General features: G+C 39.1%; 1 protein-coding gene across 5 annotated transcripts in view; it reads left to right on the plus strand.

Moving 5' to 3' along the window:
- The window catches only part of DIP2C (disco interacting protein 2 homolog C), a 326,524-nt gene that overhangs the window by 258,974 nt on the left and 49,126 nt on the right, over positions 1-18,424 (plus strand). For all 5 annotated transcript variants that reach the window (XM_054058185.1, XM_054058186.1, XM_054058183.1 and 2 more), the window contains 8 exons: positions 3,292-3,493; positions 5,108-5,217; positions 6,017-6,097; positions 9,809-9,932; positions 11,576-11,697; positions 12,760-12,871; positions 12,989-13,098; positions 15,926-16,056. In XM_054058185.1, coding sequence (XP_053914160.1) covers positions 3,292-3,493; positions 5,108-5,217; positions 6,017-6,097; positions 9,809-9,932; positions 11,576-11,697; positions 12,760-12,871; positions 12,989-13,098; positions 15,926-16,056 — 992 coding nt within the window. The remainder of the gene's footprint in view (positions 1-3,291; positions 3,494-5,107; positions 5,218-6,016; positions 6,098-9,808; positions 9,933-11,575; positions 11,698-12,759; positions 12,872-12,988; positions 13,099-15,925; positions 16,057-18,424) is intronic.

An 18,424-nucleotide genomic window follows, 5' to 3' on the forward strand; every position in this document is an offset into this window, starting at 1 on the left:
AAAGATCCCATGCAATTCAGAGAAGGTGATTTTATTCATTATTACTTTGTACTGAATAAGAAATGGAATCTGTCTTCCATGTCCTTGAAGAAATTTAACAAATAAGATTTCATCCATCTCAAGGCAGGCTTATCTGCTCTCTTGGTTTAGAATATTAGCTACATTTCAAACATCTAGAGGAATCTCATATTCATAGTAGATTTGAATTATTGCGAAGAAAAGCTAGAACCTGTAGTTTTTCCATCAAACGGAAAGCTTTTGAAGCACCTAGTAACACCTAGGGCAACCTATTTTGGAAGGAAGGTCTTTTGACTTGCCAGTACTTTGGTAATTTTTATCAAGTAATAACCTCCTAAAGAAAAGGTTGAAACTCTGGACCTACACTTCTGTTTGTCAGCTGAGCATTTTTGTGACTTTTACAGAAATCGTGTCTTAGACCATCATAGCCGGTAGAATTCAGTACTGAACTTTGTGGGAGTCCTGTGTCAAGTTACTCCTGCAAAAAGTCAGTCCTATTATTCTGAGTATGATCAAGTCACAGCAGTGTCTGAGAATGGTAGGCCGTATATATCAAAGTGCAAATATGTGTGGCTGCTTTCATCAGCCGTGTGTGAAGTCTGCAACTCAGATGTGCATTACTATGTGAACAAGAAGTTTCTGGTTTGACTTCAGCCAAGAGAAGAAGTAGAGGACAGAAGCCAGGAAGATGTAGGATGCTTTGTGCCTCCTTCTCAATCAGATTTTTTTAATGACAGATGTCAGGAAATGGTAACCAGTTGTATCTGAATCATCTGCTAGTGATAAGCAAATAACAATACTGCAGATGTGTCATGACTCTCAATGACATCCATGATAAGAAACTCTACTGAATTGCCACTCATTTCTGATGATATTTATGAGACTCAACTGACCCCCTGTGCTAGACTTGCCCTACGCTGCCTGCTTCTGCAGTGCCTTGCTGTGTCTCTGCATCTCCTACATAGAGTTGAGCTGCATTGATTTGTAGAACTTCTTTCCAGTGGGTTGCACCTTATTCTGACTTTCCCTGACCCTTCCTGCTCTTCAGCAGAAGGCTGAAGGATGGTAGAGCTGCTGTACAAATGGGACTATGCTGAACTGCATCTGTGGGTTTTAGCAGAGGCATGGTTGGGAGTCAGCAGTCAGGCTCGTTATAAAGTTTCTTGAGAGTAGTGGAGAAGGAGGAGGGTATTCTAGTGACAGTGTGAATGCAGATCCCAGGTCATTTAGCAGTTCTGTCAGATGGATCCTAGATACTCATTCAGCTCCCAGACTGCTGCAAACTGACCATTCTGAGGTTGTGGTTCCTGTACGTGGCAGACTGGATGTTACTTCTAGCAGTGCTGTCACACTGCCAGGATGTGAGAGGACTAGACAGAGCCAGGAGACCTACTGCAGAACTGGAGAGTGTCTGATTGGAGAATTTTGTCATAATGAGATGTTTTCTTAGCTTGAACAACATAACAATCTGTCTCTCTGCAAATTCTGGTATCTTTAATATATTTTCTCTGACTGGGCAGGCTCTTTTCAAAAACAAAGCCATCTCATCAAGAGGCATAAATGCCAGCAGTATTAAAACTCACTGGTACTCTTATTTCTTAAAATTTTAAGGCTCTGTTCATCAGTTCTCACCCTTGTGAAGCAAAGTTGTTCCCTGCTTCAGAAATGTGTCAAATTTGAAAGTGTGAAAGATGACTATTTTGGATGACCCGTGACGTTTTATCAGGCATTGTGCTGCAGAGGTAGCTATAAGGAAACAGTTTGGAAGTCACTGAGGAATCATTTTATGTAACATTCTATCCCACCCCAGCTGGGTATTGCTTGCCATTTACCAACTCTAGGATCCATGCTGGTTTACATATGAAAAAGAGTGTTTACTTGCTGCGTAGTTCTTTCCCTTTAAGCTGATGTCAGATGAGGGTCCTATGATTTATCACTGCTTTTCAGAACCTACGAATAACATTAGATTAGGAGGTTATGATGGTTTCACCAGAAACATGAGACATCTTTCAGGTAAGGTGTTGGCAGACCAGTAGCAAGGTCTTCCAATAGTGCTGTGAGATCTACCACTACTAAAACTGCAGTGTTTGTAAAATGAGTAACTTTTATTATTCTTTCTTAGGAAATTTTTCAATCAAATCAAAATAAACAGAAGCCAAAACAAAGTATTACTTAGAGTCTCTGTAGAAGTAATCAGTAATTTATTGGTCTGCACTTAAGTACATAACTATAAATGATTATTTGGTTCTCAGAATATAGATTGTATCTTCAAGGCAATAGATGTATGCATGCATTTTCTCACAGTTAAAAATTAAAACACAAGTTAAGTAAGTTATATTTTTGAACATTTAACTACTCATTAGAGATGCTGCCTGCAATTGTTTCATTTGTTTCATGTGCAGGGATGTCTGAAATTGTTTTTCCAACTCAATTGCTGCGATTTTTGTTACAATGTAAAGAAAATAACTAGTTAAAATGTGTATGGAATTAAAATCTTAAGTGCAGGTATATTCATGTTTACCTAAATAAATTACATAGATACTGTACATTAAAGATTTCTTGAAAGAAATTGAAGTTTACTTCACTTGTCAGACAGCGGACGTGGTTACTGTAAGAGTCAAAGATGCTTAGTTTTCAGATTTTCATTCAACAGCCTTTTTTTTAAGTGGATAGTTTCACAGTTTTCCCTTCTATTATTCTCCTTTCCCATTCCTCCCTGACAGTCTTCTACACAGTAATCAGGGAGTGAAACAGTCATTCTCTTGGAAAACATTTAAAAATTCATAAGCTACATGCATTAGCAGATATATGGTGATGTACATGCAACCTTTGAAATTTTTCTTTGCTCTACAGTATGGACTGGATCTTAAATTGATAGGAGTCCTTTGAACTTTTAATTCTGAGGAGTGCACAGGTTAATAGGAGTTTCACATGGGTTGCCAGCCCATCTTTGTAATAAATTTTGAGGATACATGCTACTAAAATGTGCTTGAGAGGGATGCCTAGGTAGCATTTTGTAATAGATTTCTCTGTATTTATCACCAGGTTTTTGTTTGCTTTTTTATCTTCTGAAATGAGTGTAATAACATCAGTGTTACATTTCCGTCCACCTGTTCCCACTGAAAAGAACCTCCTCATCACTGACATTGCTGAAGTAGCTTTCCATTGCCAGTTAATTATTAGGGTTGCTTTATGCAGTAATTCAGCACAACATGTGCTTATTAGAATGATGATAAATTAGTCTTTCATTAAAAGACTTCCTGCTCTTTTTAGGCTATTGACAGTATTCATCAAGTGGGAGTCTACTGCTTAGCACTCGTACCAGCAAACACACTTCCCAAGACGCCGCTGGGAGGAATACACCTGTCAGAAACCAAACAGCTTTTCTTGGAAGGATCACTACATCCTTGTAATGTGCTGATGTGTCCCCACACGTGTGTAACAAACCTGCCTAAACCAAGGCAAAAACAACCAGGTAAAGCACCATGACTTAGTGTTATGTATTCATGGTACTGTATGTAGCAAAATCAAGGTTTAAGATGGTTCTTCAGAAGTTCTTCCACTTTACAAATAATATTGCATGAAATGGTACAGCAAGATACTGACTCAAATGACTGAGAAAGCCCTCCTAGCCTGCTGCAGTCCTGTTGGTGGTTACTCACGCTCAAAGAAGGAGAATTTTTTTCAGCATAATTTTCACTTTTAATCCAATTGCAGATTTTAGTAAGATTCATTTCAAGGATTTCTGTGTCCTTCCATTTAAGAACTGAGTTCAGCTGTGTTAGACTAAGTGTTGGTTACTTTCCACTTTGAAAACCAGCTCAGAATATGAAGTGTTTATACCCTCTGGATCTCAAATATGGGGACTGTCCATCATGATTCAGTGCAAGTTTGCCAAAACTGTAAGCTTGCTTCTTTATTTAAAATCTTTGGATAATATTTTAGAAATCAAAACCATAGTCTCAGTTTGTGGATACTGGATCTGTCAGAGGCCAACAGTGACTTCTACTAACTTAACAAAAGCAACAAAGCCTTTATCTGCAGTGCTCACTTTGGTATTTCCGTTCTGCTTTGCTAAGTAATCACTGAATTAGGGTCAGTGGAATGGAGAAACTTACAGGTATATTATGAATACACTATATATCACTAAGATAAATCAATGCCAGAAACACAGAAATCAAACTGATAGCTTCACATTCTCCCATTTTGCATAGTCATGACATACCTAGAGGATATATTGCTTTAATCTTTTTAAAGCGGAGTAGTCTGTGGATGTTGTTTATTGTAGATTATCTGATTGCTTAGGCATGTCATGTTTTGACACTTATACCACATACCATCACTGAGGTTAAGCTTGGACATCATAGACTAGAAGTAAAGCCTGGTATCAATTGCATTTAATCAGTAATCCACATTGGAGAAGCAGAAAACAAATGGTAACAGGAGTATAAATGGTATCTGTGAGACAGGTATTTTTCCCTAATGGCAGCAACAAAACATCAGTAAAATCTACTTCATGGAGAAGTGTCAGCCTTTACATCTTCCTTTCTTCTAAAGTTAAATTATTATTCTTCAGTCTCTGGCTTGTGCTAAAGGACTTGCATATATTTTATCACGTGGACCATCTGCCTTCCTAATCCTTGTCACTTCAGGTCTATAGTGTTACAGAATTGCTAACAGAGATGCAACTTAGCCTAGGAAACACAAGAGAGAAATAGGAACATTGTCCCTGAAGCCTGGATACATCTCATCTGGTTTTAGGCACTTGAATAGACACGCTTAAATTAGGAGCTGAATTTTCCAAGGATTCCGCTTATCAAGGCAGACAGGACACGTCTCTGTCTGAAGGGAGCCCATGCTAAATGGTCTCCTCAGTTAGATACGTTTAGAGAGGATAAATCCAGACCTACATATCTTCCAGCTACTTCTGTTCCATCAACCGAACTTTGTATCAACAGAGATGAGCTCAGGGTTTGGTGTTGTGGATAGCAGTAAGGAAAATACCATTTAGTGCGAAAGAAATAAAAAGAATTTTCATCCACAAGTAAAGGATTTTTATTGCACTTAGCACATTTCTCATTTATTCTAGAAATTGGCCCTGCCTCTGTGATGGTGGGGAACTTGGTCTCTGGAAAAAGAATTGCACAGGCCAGTGGCAGAGATTTGGGGCAAATAGAAGATAATGACCAAGCCAGAAAGGTAAGCAAAACTTTTCTGATACGGCTTATATTTAGATCAGTAGCATTGGCATACTTCACAGTACATAGAGAGTATTGTTATTCTTGCACAAGTCATTGTTTGCTTTTTCTAATTCACATTAAAGTATTTCAGAACCCCCTTTACAGATAAATACAAAGTAGATGTGAGGGGGGGATCGCTGCATTTCACCTATATGGTTTTTTTTATTTAATATAAGTGTACATGGGGAAACAGAATGAACATGGTGGAAAGTGTTAATGAGACTTCTGCCAGAAATCATCCCCTATTATATCCTTTTACTAGTTCAAGTGGAGTCCAGGGAATTTTGTTTGCATATGTGGTCCTGACCTTATTTGTTGTTATTTTAATCCTGTAAAATTAACTTGAAATTCAGCTATTTGGGGGGCTTATGTGAGTAATTAAATTAGTAAGTTCTAAGCTGTTTAAATAGCTATATATTTATAGTAAGATAAAAGAGAGGAAGCTAAAGAATTAAAAATTATGCTTAAATTCAGAAATCCATAAGAACTAGCTTATTGCTTTGAAAGTGTGTGTAGTTATGTGTCCTAATCCCAGCAATGACTTTATTTCCAGGGTCTGCTAATACCATGCAAAAGCACCTTGCTATAAATATGTGTCATGACAAGAGAATTAATTTATGCTTAGTGCTTCTCAATATTGATGTAAAATCTAGTATGTAAATAAGAAAGACATGGCCAAACTAGCAAAAATAGTTATGTTTTTTAAAAAAAGGTAAAAAGTTGCTTAGTTTCATGACTACACCTATGCTTTATTTCAGTTCCTCTTCCTCTCAGAAGTGTTGCAGTGGAGAGCTCAGACCACTCCTGACCATGTGCTTTACACTCTACTCAACTGCAGGGTAAGAAGCTGAGAGGGTTACTCTGTCAGGTTGCAGTATGGACAATGGCAGGCTGGTATTTCTGCTGCACCTGCTTATGCTATGGCTGAACATGACCTTTCTGCTTCTTTTCCTGTTAATACCTAACTGTTATGTTCACTGAGGCAGAGAGTAAAAGAGAATAATCATAGCCAGTTGTCAAAATATTGATTGCTTTTGTATCAGACTGCACCTGACACAATTCTCATTTCTTTATCCACCACGTATATGTTGTAGGTGAGCTGACACTGTGAATCTATTTCAATACTGATTGTTTCTGTCCCAAAGAGTAGTGTTTACTGCACACCATCCTGACTTCCAATTCAAAAAGCACGGTCTTGGTAAATTCAAAGCATTTTCCCTAAATAAAATAGTGGGGTTTGGTTTTGAGGCTGGAGCATCTGGGGAAGGTGTGAGAATGGGGAAAGTAGGTGAGGAGAAGAAAAGGTATTTCCAGAGTCCAACCAAATCTGCAGAGGATCACTAATAAATCTCTTTACATAGCTGACATGAGGTGCGAGCCTGTCACAGCATTTCATTGCTTATCAAAAATGAATTAATATGTTACGTGGTATAGAACTTGTCTTTACTAAGAGTCACTGATTACAGACTTCCTAGATGATTGTAGATAACAATCCAGTAATTCCCAAGAGCGCTGTAGAGAATGAAATTCTTGATTTCAAATCATCCCACCACAGTACATCAAGACACATCTGTCAAAACTGGGAAACATACGTAATGTATGAGGGTGTCCAGGAGAGGAAGCACCTGGAATAGTTTCATTGCCTTGGGCCACCTGGAGTAGCTGGTGGTGTCATCCTGTGTGGTCCCTACACACCTTGGACGGGTTCTTAAACCTCCAGTACTTTGTGAACCTCTGTGAAGTGACAACTTGCTGTATTTGTAGGATGTGCTTCCTCAGCCCATATTACAGTGCTGATACCAAGGTTCAGTTTGAGGCTACTAATAAGTCAATAAATGACCATTTTTAGATTCAGATTAATAGCTAATATTAGGTGAACATGTGCAACATAACAGATATTAGTGAAGTAGTAATGTAGTTGTCTGTGGCAAAGTAAAACCTTCAGAGGCAATGCTGTTTTATACATTCAATATTACACCATTAATATAGTGCATTGTTTGGTCTTGTGAGTTAGGAAGAAAGGTGCTGTGATAAAGAAAGTGATAAGTACTGTTCCATCTCCTCCACACAGACTATTTCTTTTGAGCTTTAAATAAAGTCAGACTTCCCATGCTGGCAGAAGATTGGGGACAGTGAGAGGGAAGAACACAATGTGAAAAACAAGGATTAACAAAATAATTTATCATTCCATAGAAGTGAAAAACAGTTAAATTCTAAAATCCAGTTTCTCTGCTTCTTTAGTGCTCTCAGTGTAGGGTGTCTTATGTGAAATTTGTTTGAGAGATGTAATACTTTGTGGAGAGAGTTAATGTTTTATGGAAGGGAGTGACAGGTTTGATGTGTTTTAACATAGGCAAGTTTTATTGCCCATCTTGAATTTAAATTCTGGTCTGTAACTTTTTCCCTTTTTAACTTCCTTGCACATGTTCTGTACACTTTGTTCTAAAACATCAAGGCATCTTGCAGTGGATGACTAATAGAAGTCCACTGTGGTTAGTGTTTTCCTGTAACCCAGTCTTTTTGAGAATTTAGAGTGTTTCAGAGTTAGAGCAGTGCATTGTTTCTAGTGTGTATCATGAAGGATTGCAACACATGAGGTCATCTCATGTAAAAGACCCGATGGGAATAGTTGCCTGATGCTTGCCAATTACTCTTGTCCAGCAACAGGATTCTCCTTCCCTGCACTTCACATGAACACTGCCTTTCCACTGGCTCACGTGCAGCAAGTACCAGAAGTTCTAAATGTAAAAACATCTGGCACAAATTTACATGATTTGTGGCAATTCCTTTTCTGTATCAGTGGAGCCTGTGCTTTTGATGTGTGTGGGGATATAAAAGGTCCTTCTTCCTATGACTATGCAAACGAGCAGTTTTTTGAAAGAATGAGTGAAGAGTTTGAGCACATTCCCACTGGCAGGTCTACAGTGACAAGGACACCACACCCAGAGCTCAGGTCTGTTTGGCCAAGTTTAGTGCTGGACAGATGGAAGGCACCTCTCGTCCAGCATCTATGTAGTTTCATAGGTCTTTAGAGGAAGCTTTCTTAGTAAAGTGATCTCCACATTGTTCGGAAGACTGACTAAAATTGCCTGAAGTGCATTTCAGTCAGTGGGATTGCTGAAGATGGTGAAAAGGAATGCTGACCCCTGACTTTCCACTTCTTATTTGCAATCAGGATTGTCCTTTTCGTTAGCAGTGTTTGAGTTTGTGTATAGTTTGATATAAAGTCTGTAAATGCCAAGTGATTCCTGGTAGCATGCCACTACTTCCAATGCTGTACCTTTATCAAGCTGCTTTCTCGTCTCTGAAGCTCATGGTCAATAAATACGGCGGTGGTGTGTTGGAGTGGTGGTTAGAAACCAGCAATTAAGCCAAATGCTTATTATTTCTTGCCTTGTTAATATAGAGTGTAAAGATTATTTATTTAGAACAGAAGACGCTATCGCTTTCTCTCTTACTAAGGACAGTGATACAGTATTTTATATTACATTCCATTGCATTTTTGATTCACTGTTCTTTTTAAGTGTATATATTTTCTTACCATTTCCCCCTCCCCAATTTCTTCAGCTTCTCTGTTTTTAATTGAACTTAGTTCTTGTGATAAATGCCAGGTATATCACAGCACTGGAGACTGAAATCCTCTTTTTTTCACAGAACAGGTATGCAGGCAGAGAGGTGCAGCCCTTCCTGTACTGCCCTGTCCCTTTATCTCTGACCAGACCTGGCTCTAGGCACAGTCAGTCTGTCCCACATATTCACATTTAGTCTTCTTTTCTGAGGTATCAAATGTGGTAGTTAATTTTGTGGTACAGATGTATTTATATCTCTAAAAGTTAATTTGTGTGTGTGTTTGCATAAACACACACACATACATATTTCAAGCAAATGCAAGAACCATAACAGTCATCCAGTATAAAGCATTGTAGCACTATGTGAATTGCCAGACTTTGTAGCATATTGTCATTTCCCCTTTTTTTCATGCTGACTTACTCAAATTCAACAAATGCCTTTCTTTTCTATTTAATTTATATGCATGTGCTTAGCTTTTGTTCCAAACTAATTATTGTCCCCGTCACAAAGCATTGTTTTCTCCCGTGTCTTTTATCTCTTGTCTTTTAAAAAATTTCTGCTGTGCCATTTGGCTTCCTTCCAGCATGCAGACAATAAAGTGCAATTTTCAGGATTGCTCTCCAAAGATTCTCCAGATTGCTGCAGAGACCATAAAGGCACTTTCCTGGCTGAAGCAAGAACGCTGCCTGTATAGCAGGGGAAGGAGTCCTGGTTACACGGGCAGGGTATTTAGTCTACTACTGTACTCCTTTGGTGTAGCTAAAGAAGCTACAAGGGAGGAATGGAGAATGTTCTTCTGCTCGACAAACATCTTGTCTCTTTCCAGCTACAGTTTGACATAAGGCTGAAGGTTTCAATATTTAAGTTAATTACATGACACGTGGCTGCCCCTCATCCAGTAACTTCTAAGGTGCAAAGGAAAATAAGATTTTCAGCAAATAGCATTATCTTCTGTGACATCTATCTTTCTTCCTTTGCAGGGAACAATAGCCAACTCGCTTACATGCGTCCAGCTACATAAACGAGCCGAGAAGATAGCTGTTATGTTGATGGAGAGGGGACATTTACAAGATGGAGACCATGTGGCTTTGGTTTACCCACCAGGTAAAGAGCTGCTGTGCTCGGTACCTTGATAGTCCCAAAAGTTTATCAGGATCTTTTAGGATGGTACTGCATTGGTGGTTTTACCAAATGGAAACCATATTAATTGGCAAAACACAGAATATTTGCCTTATATACATTCTTCAAAGTTAGTTGAAAATATTGAAAATCATTTCTCTCTGCACATGCTCATGGATATTATTTCTTTGGGTTCAGTTTTAAGATTAACCTGCATTATTAAAACCTTCTGTCTTTTATAAGCAGTCGAGTTTAATTACTGCTTTTCTTTTAATTTACTGGAAATATTCTATTTTATGAGCACACATTTCTGCTAAAATATTCCATCTGCTGAGTGTTCTTAGACTGACTTACTGAATTCCCTCCTGGAAGTTCTGCATTTCATAAGCGTAAAGCAGCAATACCTAGAAAGTAATCCATGGTTCTTGGTTTTTTTTAGAGTAGAAATATGATGAGTAAATAGCAGATGATTAAGAAATACCAAGTTATAGTCAGTGTTTTCTCTATAGATCTTTAACCTGAAACAGCTCTCTGTCACTTATATTTCCTTCCTTTGACATAAGGGCTTTTAAGCTTGTGTTAACTGGTACCATGTTTGACATTTGCTTGAAATTATTTCTGATCTAGTGCTGCTCTTTTATCTTAAGAGTTTCATGTGTGTTGGTGCAGTAAACAGTCTGATTTAACGTCAGTATTGTGATATTTGGTTTGTAAAGGCTGCAAGATCCTGGTTAAATCTTTATAGGAGTAATTTCTCCTATAAAACCTACAAAAGATGACTTGTATTTTAAACTTACATTTTTATTTTCTTCGCCACGAATGAAACATTTCTTTCTGTTCTATTGAAGGAACAATAACCTACCAGTACTCCAGATCTTTTTCTGCTGAAAGAATAAACCAGCCCCCATTGTCTTCTTATCAGAGCCTGTGTACAGCAGCAGGGAGCTATCAAACAACAGTATGCAAGGGATGATTATATTGTGGTCTCTTCAGCCTCCTTAGGTAGCCTGAAGTGTGCTGTCCACAGTCTGTCACCTACAGTCAATATTTACATAGAACAATGCCTAATTTTATGTTAGAAGCAGGATTTCAAAATCATAAATCCCCATTTTACTGTAAAATTTCAGATAGATAAAAACCAAAGCTGGATATATGAGGTTTAATATGACACGAGAAAGACAGTATTTAATGAAAACTCTAGATGTTCTTTCTGCAGCTCATGGGAACAGGCATCATGCCATCTCTTCCATTTGCTAGGGCATCCCTCTTCTTGTAGACTTCCATTTGTCTAAAAATGTGAATTTAAGAAGATAATTAATCTTTAGAAATCAGTCTTTTTAACAGGTTACCTCCTGATCATAAAAATGGAGTTCACCTAAATAATGATATCTGACTGCAGCTTTGTGTGTCGCCTTTGGTTTTTCATGCTCAGAAGAACAGTAAAATTGAAAGGAATCAGCGAAGCTGAACAAATACTGACAAGGGGCTGAAAAAGAAGTCTGTTGAAGGGCTTAGTCACTCATTTAACCTTCTGAGTTGAGTTCCAAGTAATATTTATGCTGACATAGGTGTCTGTGATTAAATGATTTGATTTTCAGGGGAGGATTTTTGTTTTGTTCTTCATGCAGGAATAGACCTGATTGCTGCATTTTATGGATGCCTGTATGCAGGCTGTGTGCCAATAACAGTTCGACCTCCACATCCCCAGAACATAGCGACCACATTACCCACAGTGAAGATGATTGTGGAGGTGAGCAGACACCTGAAAATGCGTAATATTTAGATTGTCCACACAGGCAAGTTATGCAGCTAAGGAAGTGAGTAGAGATTGGATCAGTGCTTGTATGCTTCTAATGTCCTCATGGGCTCTGCAAAGCTGATCTCCTTGAGATTACAGAAGCTGATCTGTTCTTTTCAGTGGTAAAATTTAGTGTACGTGTGGTTAATGATGTCCTGAGGTTGAACATTGGAAATTTTGCATGCAATGAAATGTTTCAGATTCCTTAAAAAAAAATACTCTTAGCAATATTTGCACAGATTCTCAAAGTTTGAGGGAAAGAAGAATGATGCTGTGTTTTCAAGTTTTCTTCTGTATCATCTTCAGTGACTGTGTTCATATTTATATTTTAATATTTCCTTAATTACATTAATTGTTATAATCAGTAAGAAATATTCTTGTAGTTGCTACTCTTGTGTTTTTAGAAATAGCAAATATAAAAGAATACCTTCAGCATATGTCATCTGAAATTCAGTGCAGATGGTATTTGCAGTAGACTCGCCATTTCATTTCTTAGTGCCACTTTCACAATTTCTGGTCTCGAGCTACTTTTGCTAATATCAGAAGAGTTCCTAGGAGTTTATCACTAGCACAGGAATTGGAAATATATGGCTAATATAAAATTGACTTAAGATAGTAAAATTATTCATATGAATGTCAGGCTAGGTTTGAGGTTATGTGAAAATACTGTTTATAAAACAAGGTATAGTATCACCACATAGGAAATCGGTCACAGTCTTCTGTACTGGCATTCTGGGGTGATAACATACAATGTGATGGAAAAGTCACATTCTCACTAGTAAGGTTCTGTTAGTTTCATTACAATGCTCTTCTCAAAGTGCAATTTTCATCTAGTTTGTAAAACTCTCAGTACACTGTCTGCTTTGTGAGATGCGTTTTTTCCACTCCTGACTGGAAAACATAAGACTAATATACCTGTGTCTTGTTTTGGCAGAAAATAAATCAGTCTTGCTGATTTTCATGGGAGAATTAATCACTATCCCATTGCGTTATTTTTATTTCTTTAATTCCTAGGTGAGCCGCTCTGCCTGCTTAATGACTACACAATTAATATGTAAATTGTTAAGGTCACGAGAGGCGGCAGCAGCAGTGGATATCAGGACATGGCCTCCAGTACTAGATACGGGTGAGTAGTAAGGCTAGGGGACCTCTGTGCCTTCTTTTGTCACTGTATTTGTCAAGCTCTCAGGTCTGTCTGTCATGGGAGTAAGATCCACAAATTTTCTTTCTCTGTTTTCACTAGATGATTTGCCAAAGAAGCGGCCTGCGCAGATCTACAAACCTTCTAACCCTGAAACGCTTGCTTACCTTGACTTCAGTGTCTCCACAACTGGCATGCTAGCAGGGGTAAAGGTAGGGACTTCTTGTCAGAGCTGGCGTTCTTGCTTTCACAGGTGGCTGGCACGCGGTACATTGCTCCTGACTTGTAACTCCTCTTGATTTTTGGGAGTAGAAATTGAATTGCTTCATGTCTTGCACTCATTATTTGATTCCATTAACATTAAATTAGTTCTTCTATACTCACTACGGTTCTGTGTGTGGCAAATTTAGACCCCCACCTCCCCCTCCTCAAGACTACAAGTTTCATTCCCATGTCCCTATGGATAGCCCACTAGCTTGTCTGCTTGAAGCATTCTTCAACTGACACATCTATTTTTTCCGTTTTATGAAGGAAATGAGACCCAGTCATTCTTTTTCTGCTTGTTTCAGTGCCCATTTATTGTTTCATCTTTATTGCAATTCAGCTGCTGGCCATTGGTTTTCAATATTTTCTTCTTCATGCAATTAAAGGAACTACTGATGTCTCTGGTATATTCACCTGGTACAAAACTAGAGTGATCGGCAAAACCATAATTGATGGATTTATTTGATAAGCTCGGGCATCTTGAGCTCTTCAAATCTCTGTTCTGCCATTTTCTTCAACCTTCTAACCATGATTCATCAAAGCTGTTTTACCTACCTGCTAACATATGTGTTATTCCTGTGTTGGTTTCAACAGCATTCAGGCTGAGGTTAAATCACTCTCTTATTCTTAACCCTTTACTTCCTTAGTCCTGTCTGTTGCAGGATTACAATTGCTTCAGCAATCTCTGCTGACTTATCCTGCTTATAGCCTATATTGAATTCCTCATACTCTTTGGCATCATCCATCTATTTTCAGCAGCTCTTGGCATACTTTATGAACAAAGAAAGCTTCATTTTCCCAGTTTTCAGGTGGAGAATTTGAAGCACAGTGGTGAAGTGATCAGCCTGAGGGCTGACTGAAGGTTAAATGGCTGAGCTGGCTGGTGGTCACTGTTGATTGCTCCTGGAAGATTCATTTAATCTAACTTTAAATAGCCACAGTGCCTACAGATGTGGACTAGTCATTGGGCTCCTCAATAATGAACAGAGACAATCAGAGACTCTTAGAGTGTAATTTGTCTGACTTAGCTGAATCATCTATTTTTGAATGGGTTGAATGTCACCTATGTCTTCATTTCTTTTAAAGGGAGTCTTAGATTATTGTTTTAGAAACAGTCATCCATATTCAATCAAGTCTGAATTCCACCCTATCAGACTTGCAAAACTGACTACTAACTATGCAAAATCAGTATATGGAGAGCTTTAAGGATAGTCAAAGGCAAGGCAGGTTGGTAAACCTTTCCTTAGTTTAGATAAAGGGAAATCCACATAAATCTGCCAGGGCAGGTCAGTAAACCTTTCCTTAGTGTGGATAACTGGAAATCCAGATAAATCTGCCAAGTAATTCTTGATTGGCTTCTGATATCTGGGTCACTAAACCTCCATATCACTGACTCAGCAGGTTTATGTAAACAGATACCATCTATGAGATTATCACTAGTGATTACTTAATCATGAAAGAATCATAAGAGGCCACAAGGCTTATAGTCACAATGCAGTGGTGCTAAATTAAAAAAATGGCTAAAAACCTTGAAAAGTTGATAAATGTTTTGTAATCCCTTTGGAAGGAGTAGATTCCACTAACGTTTGCTCTCAGCTTTTTCAGTACATTGCACCTAGTATGGTGTAAAATTTCACAGAATAACATCAGTTCTGGTCCTATAGAGTTGGTTTAATCCTGTGTGAGGAAGTAGTCTTGATTCAGCTAGGGCAGAGTGAATCTCTGCGAATGCAGATGATTGCCACATGTGCACCTGTTTTGAGCAGGTCCATTTACATCATTTGGTATGTGTCCAGTCTCAGTTATGGCCCCCACTGGCCGTGGAGAAAAAATAATTTCTGTAACTTTATTCCCCTGTTTACTTTTAAGAGCAAATAAATTTTACCTTCAGGTACCTGCTCCCCTCCATTGATTCTAACAGTATATAAGGCAAATAGCTCAGTATGTGGCTGAGATCAAAGGTTAGAGGAGTTAAATCGTATCCAGGCTAAATTTCTAACAGGGGTATCTTTCTTGTTATTAACAGAAAGGACAAAGATTAAAAGATGTAATTCTGTTCCCACTGTAGTTAGGACTTCTAAGCAGGGCAAGTGAGTGTGGGAAACATCCTAATACTAGAAAAAAAGAATTTCCTTTTCATCAGGTTTTTTATTTTTTGCTTTCTGCTTGTTTTATCTCTGAGATCTTTATTACCAATGTTTTAAGTGGCTGTTTCTCAGTTAGGAGCTGAATAACAAGAAGCCATAACAAAACCTTTGCCAAGTTTGCTGGCCATCTTTATCGCTGAATGATTAAGTCCTTAGTACCATTTTGCATGCAAAATCCTCTTCAATTTAAATGTGCATTCACATTTATATTTATTTTATTGCAAAATATGTACTTAGACATACGTTCCTTATGATCAACAAAATACTTCCTTCAGATCCTGCAGTCATTCATTCCTCTGTTCTCCCAGAAAGTTTAGCTTGTTATCATTAGCTTTGCATACACCTTAGAGTACACCTTTAAGCCACTCACAGCTTGCTTTCTTTCCTTTCACTTCGAACCTATCATTCATTTTATTTGCCTTCCCTTTTCATGGTTGTTTGGATGTCATCTTGAAGGAAAATTATGTTTTCTTAGCTATAAATTACATGTGTATTTACACTGAGCACGAAGTCAGTATTTATTTGTTCTCTTTATCCTGTAGCTGATTTAAGCACTTGGCACAGTTTGGGAATGAGCCTTCCAAATGAAATAGTTGATCATTTTAATTACTTTGCTGTTGTCTTTCAGATGTCTCATGCAGCCACTAGTGCCTTTTGTCGTTCTATTAAGCTGCAATGTGAACTTTATCCCTCCAGAGAAGTCGCTATCTGCTTGGACCCCTACTGTGGACTTGGGTTTGTCCTCTGGTGCCTCTGCAGGTGAGGTTGCTCCTCAACCTTCTGAAATAATATTTCCATTGTACTATAACACAACAGGATTATGTGAGTGACAGAAGGATGGAAAGAACAGACAATACTCCTGGGATTGACATAGGCAATTGCAATTGTTGGAAGCTCCACATAGAGAGTGCTGTGTGAATAATACACTTACTTTGAGTAGGGCATGGCCACAGGTATTTAGACTTGTGAGTGCAGAACATCAACACGGCCGCTCATTTGTCTCTGGCAGAGTGCAGCTAGTTTTATTTCACAGAATCACACACACACACAAGGTTGGAAAGGACCCATTGGATCATCGAGTCCAACCGTTCCTAACACTCCCTAAACCATGTCCCTAAGTACTTCATCCACCCGTTCCTTAAACACCTCCAGGGAAGGCGACTCGACCACCTCCCTGGGCAGCCTGTTCCAGTACCCAATGACTCTTACTGTGAAGAATTTTTTTCTGATATCCAACCTGAACCTCCCCTGACGGAGCTTCAGGCCATTCCCTCTAGTCCTGTCCCCTGTCACTTGGGAGAAGAGGCCAGCTCCCTCCTCTCCACAACCTCCTTTCAGGTAGTTGTAGAGAGTAATAAGGTCTCCCCTCAGCCTCCTCTTCTCAAGGCTAAACAACCCCAGCTCTCTCAGCCGCTCCTCATAAGACTTGTTCTCCAGCCCCCTCACCAGCTTTGTTGCTCTTCTCTGGACACGCTCCAGAGCCTCAACATCCTTCTTGTGGTGAGGGGCCCAGAACTGAACACAGTACTCGAGATGCGGTCTCACCAGTGCCGAGTACAGAGGGAGAATAACCTCCCTGGACCTGCTGGTGACCCCATTTCTGATACAAGCCAAGATGCCATTGGCCTTCTTGGCCACCTGGGCACACTGCTGGCTCATGTTCAGTCGGCTGTCAACCAGCACCCCCAGGTCCTTCTCTTCTGTGCAGCTCTCCAGCCATTCTTCCCCCAGTCTGTAGCGCTGCACAGGGTTGTTGTGCCCCAAGTGCAGGACCCGGCATTTGGTCTTGTTAAACCTCATCCCATTGGTCTCGGCCCAGCAGTCCAGCCTGTTCAGATCCCTTTGCAGAGCCTCCCTACCCTCCAGCAGGTCGACACTTCCTCCCAGCTTAGTGTCATCTGCAAACTTGCTAAGGGTGCACTCGATGCCTTCATCCAGGTCATTGATAAAGACATTGAACAGAGCTGGACCCAGTACTGAGCCCTGAGGAACTCCACTTGTGACTGGCCTCCAGCTGGAGTTAACTCCATTGACCACCACTCTCTGGGCCCGGCCATCCAACCAGTTTTCAACCCAGGAGAGTGTGCGCCTGTCCAGGCCAGAGGCTGACAGTTTCTGAAGCAGAATGCTGTGAGAAACTGTGTCAAAGGCTTTACTGAAGTCCAAGAAGACTACATCCACAGCCTTTCCCCCATCCAGTAGTTGAGTGATTTTGTCATAGAAGGTGATCAGGTTAGTTTGGCAAGATCTGCCTTTTGTAAACCCATGTTGACTGGGCCTATTTGATGAAGACAGCGCTCCACCAATATTACCTTATGGAAGTGGTTTCCCGGTGTCCTCTTTTTTATTCTCTAATCTGAAAGCATGAGTAGATATGAGGGGCTTCCTCATTTGTGAGAACTTATGGATGTGATTTTTGCAGAAACATGGCAGTGTGTTTTCTTGCAGAAGAAACACTTCTGTGGCAGTAGCAAAGCTATCAGAAAAGAAAGTGTTTCTAGTACAATGTGAATCAGCTTTTTCTGTTAATAAGTGGTTTAGAAATTTAACAATTCTGTCAATCTCTGTACTCCAGGGAAGTTACAGTTCAGCACTGAAAGCAGTTCCATTGATTTTTTTGTTTTCTTTTACTTTTTTTTTTTTTTCTATGTTGACTGGGTTGATGCAGAGGTAAAGAGCTGTGGGAGTGTTAATGGTGCACACTTTTATGGAGACATCTTAAAGTCACAGTTGTCTGACATCTTTGCTCTTTTCATAGAACATTCTCTGGTGTTAGCAGTACTGCTCTTTTTAGTTACTAAAATGAGGGTAATCCAGGGCAATGAAAATACTCTGGATAAACTTTATACTAATTTACTAAATACAGGGAGGAAGAATTATTTTATAACAATTGCATTTTCAGCAAGTATTGTTTATTTAAAAGTAGGCTATTGGCCTGTTTTGTTGCCCTTTTAAAATATTTGTTGTTGCCCTTTTAAAATATTTGTTATTAAATATTAAGCGGGCCAAAGATTACCAGTATTATCTTGTTCATTCTTGATCAGTCCCTCTTGATTTAAACTTTACCTCCTTTATATTATTTCATATTTTACATAGAGATTACAAATTTCTTTGTTTAAATGAAACT

The sequence above is a fragment of the Cuculus canorus genome, chromosome 2, assembly GCF_017976375.1.
Source record: "Cuculus canorus isolate bCucCan1 chromosome 2, bCucCan1.pri, whole genome shotgun sequence".
In the NCBI taxonomy this organism is placed as follows: domain Eukaryota; kingdom Metazoa; phylum Chordata; class Aves; order Cuculiformes; family Cuculidae; genus Cuculus; species Cuculus canorus.